General features: G+C 41.4%; 1 protein-coding gene across 1 annotated transcript; it reads right to left on the bottom strand.

Annotated features, from left to right (window-relative positions):
- Positions 1–392: 392 nt before the first annotated feature.
- On the bottom strand, positions 393–1,211 carry LOC130934114 (uncharacterized). Its single transcript, XM_057863704.1, has one exon. The coding sequence runs from the start codon at positions 1,209–1,211 to the stop codon at positions 393–395; it is 819 nt and encodes a 272-aa protein (XP_057719687.1).
- Between the last annotated feature and the right edge of the window lie 1,820 nt (positions 1,212–3,031).

Genomic DNA, 3,031 nt, shown 5'->3' on the forward strand with positions numbered 1-3,031 from the left:
TAGACATGAAGAAATGCATTTTTATCACAAATTTTGTAGGCATGCAAGCTAAAAGGACCAAAAACACCCAAAAATCCATGCAATACTTAAAATTGAGTGTTTTCTTCCACACTATGAATCCACGTACTTAAGATCAATGCAATCCTTCATGAACAACTTAACTAAGGCAACCAAAATCAAGTCTAAGACTAAGCAATCACTAAATCAACAAAGAGTTCAAGAACTATATACAAAAGATACAAATAGGAAGATCTTACCATGGTTGGGTGTCTCCCACCTAGCACTTTTCTTTAACGTCCTTAAGTTGGACGGTGATGAGCTCATGGCTTTTCTTTTTCGAGTTCATCCTCTAGTTGGAACACCTCAACTTCTTTGTTGCTTTTCATTGTTTTCTAATGGTATAGCTTTAGACGATGACCATTAACCTTGAAGATTGTGGGGCTTGAAGGATGACGCAAGTGATAAACCCCATATGGCTCCACCTTCTCCACTCTATAGGGTCCTTCCCATCTTGATCTTAACTTTCCAAGCATCAACCTCAATCTAGAGTTGTAGAGGAGGACAAGCTTTCCAACTCTAAACTCTCTTCTTCGGATGTTTTTGTCATGCACCGCGTTCATCTTTTCCTTGTAGAGTCTAGAACTCTCATAAGCTTCCAATCTCAAACACTCCAATTCCACTAACTGTAACTTTCTTTCAATTCCCCCCAAACTTGAGTTGCATTCCTTGACGGCCCAATACGCCTTGTGCTCTATCTCCACCGGTAGATGGCAAGCTTTGCCATAGACCAACCGAAACAGGCTCATGCCAATTGGCATTTTATAAGCCGTTCGGTAGGCCCATAGTGCATCGGTGAGCTTAGCACTCCAATCCTTCCTATGAGGTTTCACAGTTATCTCCAATATGCACTTGATCTCCCGGTTGGAAACCTCGGCTTGGCCATTCGTTTGGTGATGGTAGGCCGTGGCCACTTTGTGAATGATGCCATATTTCTTCATTAGCCCTGTCATTCTCTTGTTGCAAAAGTGTGAGCCTTGATCACTCACAATTGCTCGTGGTGATCCAAAGCAACAAATTATGTTATTCTGCCCAAAAGAAAAAACCACATTAGCATCATCCGTCTGGATGGGTATCGCTTCCATCCATTTGGACACATAATCAACAGCTAGCAAAATATAGAGGAAACCATTAGAATTTGGGAAAGGCCCCATGAAGTCAATATCCCACACATAAAAAATCTCACAAAACAACATAGTTTGTTGGGGTATCTCATCCTTCTTGGAGATATTACCAAACCTAAGGCATTGTGAACAAGATTTACAAAAGAGAGAAGCATCTTTGAAAATAGTTGGCGACCAAAATTCACAGTCTAGAATCTTTCGGGCCGTTCTCTGAGGTCCATAATGGCCACCTCCTTCAGAGGAGTAGCAAGCCTCCAAGATAGACTGGAATTTGGTTTGTGGAATGCACCTCCGAATTACTTGATTCGTACCACATCTCCAAAGGTATGGGTCGTCCCATACATAATATTCGGATTCACTTTTAAGCTTATCCTTTTGGTGCTTGGAGAAATTGGGAGGAAAGGTGCGAGCCACCAAGTAATTGGCAATAGATGCATACCAAGGGATTACTTCGGATATTGGTTTCAAGCCCTCAGTGGGAAATTCATCATTGATAGGAGTGGGATCACCTTTTTTATGTGCTCAAGGCAACTCAAGTGATCCGCCAATATGTTTTGTGAACCACTCCTATCTTTGATTTCTAGATCAAATTCTTGTAAAAGCAAAACCCATCTAATCAACCTTGGTTTAGACTCTTTCTTGGCCAACAAATATTTTAATGCCGCATGATCCGAGTACACTACCACCATGAAACCAAGTAGATAAGCTTGAAATTTATCCAAAGCAAAGACGATAGCCAACAATTCCTTCTCAGTGGTAGTGTAATTGGATTGGGCTCCATCTAGAGTTTTAGAGGCATAGTGAATGACATAAGAAATTTCACCTTCGCGTTGTGCTAGGCGGCTTCCACCGCATAGTTTGATGCATCACACATTATCTCGAACGGCCGACTCCAATCCGGCCCTCTTAAAATGGGAGCTTGAGTCAATGCAACTTTGAGCTTGTCAAAGGCCTACATGCATTCTTCACTTAGATCAAATTCAAAATCCTTTTGTAACAATCAAGAGAGAGGTAGTGCCACCTTACTAAAGTCCTTAATAAATCGCCGGTAAAAACTTGCATGACCAAGGAACGAACAGACTTCTGATGAGCGGATAATTTATACGCTTTTTGGCATTGTTTTTATATAGTTTTTAGTAAGTTTGAGCTACTTTTAGGGATGTTTTCATTAGTTTTTATGTTAAATTCACATTTCTGGACTTTACTATGAGTTTGTGTGTTTTTCTGTGATTTCAGGTAAATTCTGACTGAAATTGAGGGATTTGAGCAAAACTCTGAAAAAGGCTGACAAAAGGACTGCTGATGCTGTTGGATTCTGACCTCCCTGCACTCGAAATGGATTTTCTGGAGCTACAGAACTCTAAATGGCGCGCTCTCAACGGCGTTGGAAAGTAGACATCCAGGGCTTTCCAGCAATATATAATAGTCCATACTTTATTCGAAGAATGACGACGCAACTTGGCGTTGAACGCCAAGTACACACTCCTTTCTGGAGTTAAACGCCAGAAAGACGTCATAATCCGGAGTTGAACGCCCAAAGCACATCATAACTCGAAATTCAACTCCAAGAGAAGCCTCATCTCGTGGATAGATCAAGCTCAGCCCAAGCATACACCAAGTGGGCCCCGGAAGTGGATTTATGCATCAATTACTTACTCATGTAAACCCTAGTAGCTAGTCTAGTATATATAGGACCTCTTACTATTGTATTAGACATCCTGGATTGTATTTTGATCTAGTGATCACGTTTAGGGGGCTGGCCATTCGGCCATGCCTGAACCTCTTGCTTATGTATTTTCAACGGTGGAGTTTCTGCACACCATAGATTAAGGGTGTGGAGCTCTGCTGTA

Source organism: Arachis stenosperma, chromosome 6 (assembly GCF_014773155.1).
Source record: "Arachis stenosperma cultivar V10309 chromosome 6, arast.V10309.gnm1.PFL2, whole genome shotgun sequence".
Lineage (NCBI taxonomy): Eukaryota > Viridiplantae > Streptophyta > Magnoliopsida > Fabales > Fabaceae > Arachis > Arachis stenosperma.

Bases quoted from the DNA above. Each gene is read 5' to 3' on its own strand.
- LOC130934114 (XM_057863704.1), bottom strand. From the start codon at position 1,211: ATGGGGCCTTTCCCAAATTCTAATGGTTTCCTCTATATTTTGCTAGCT.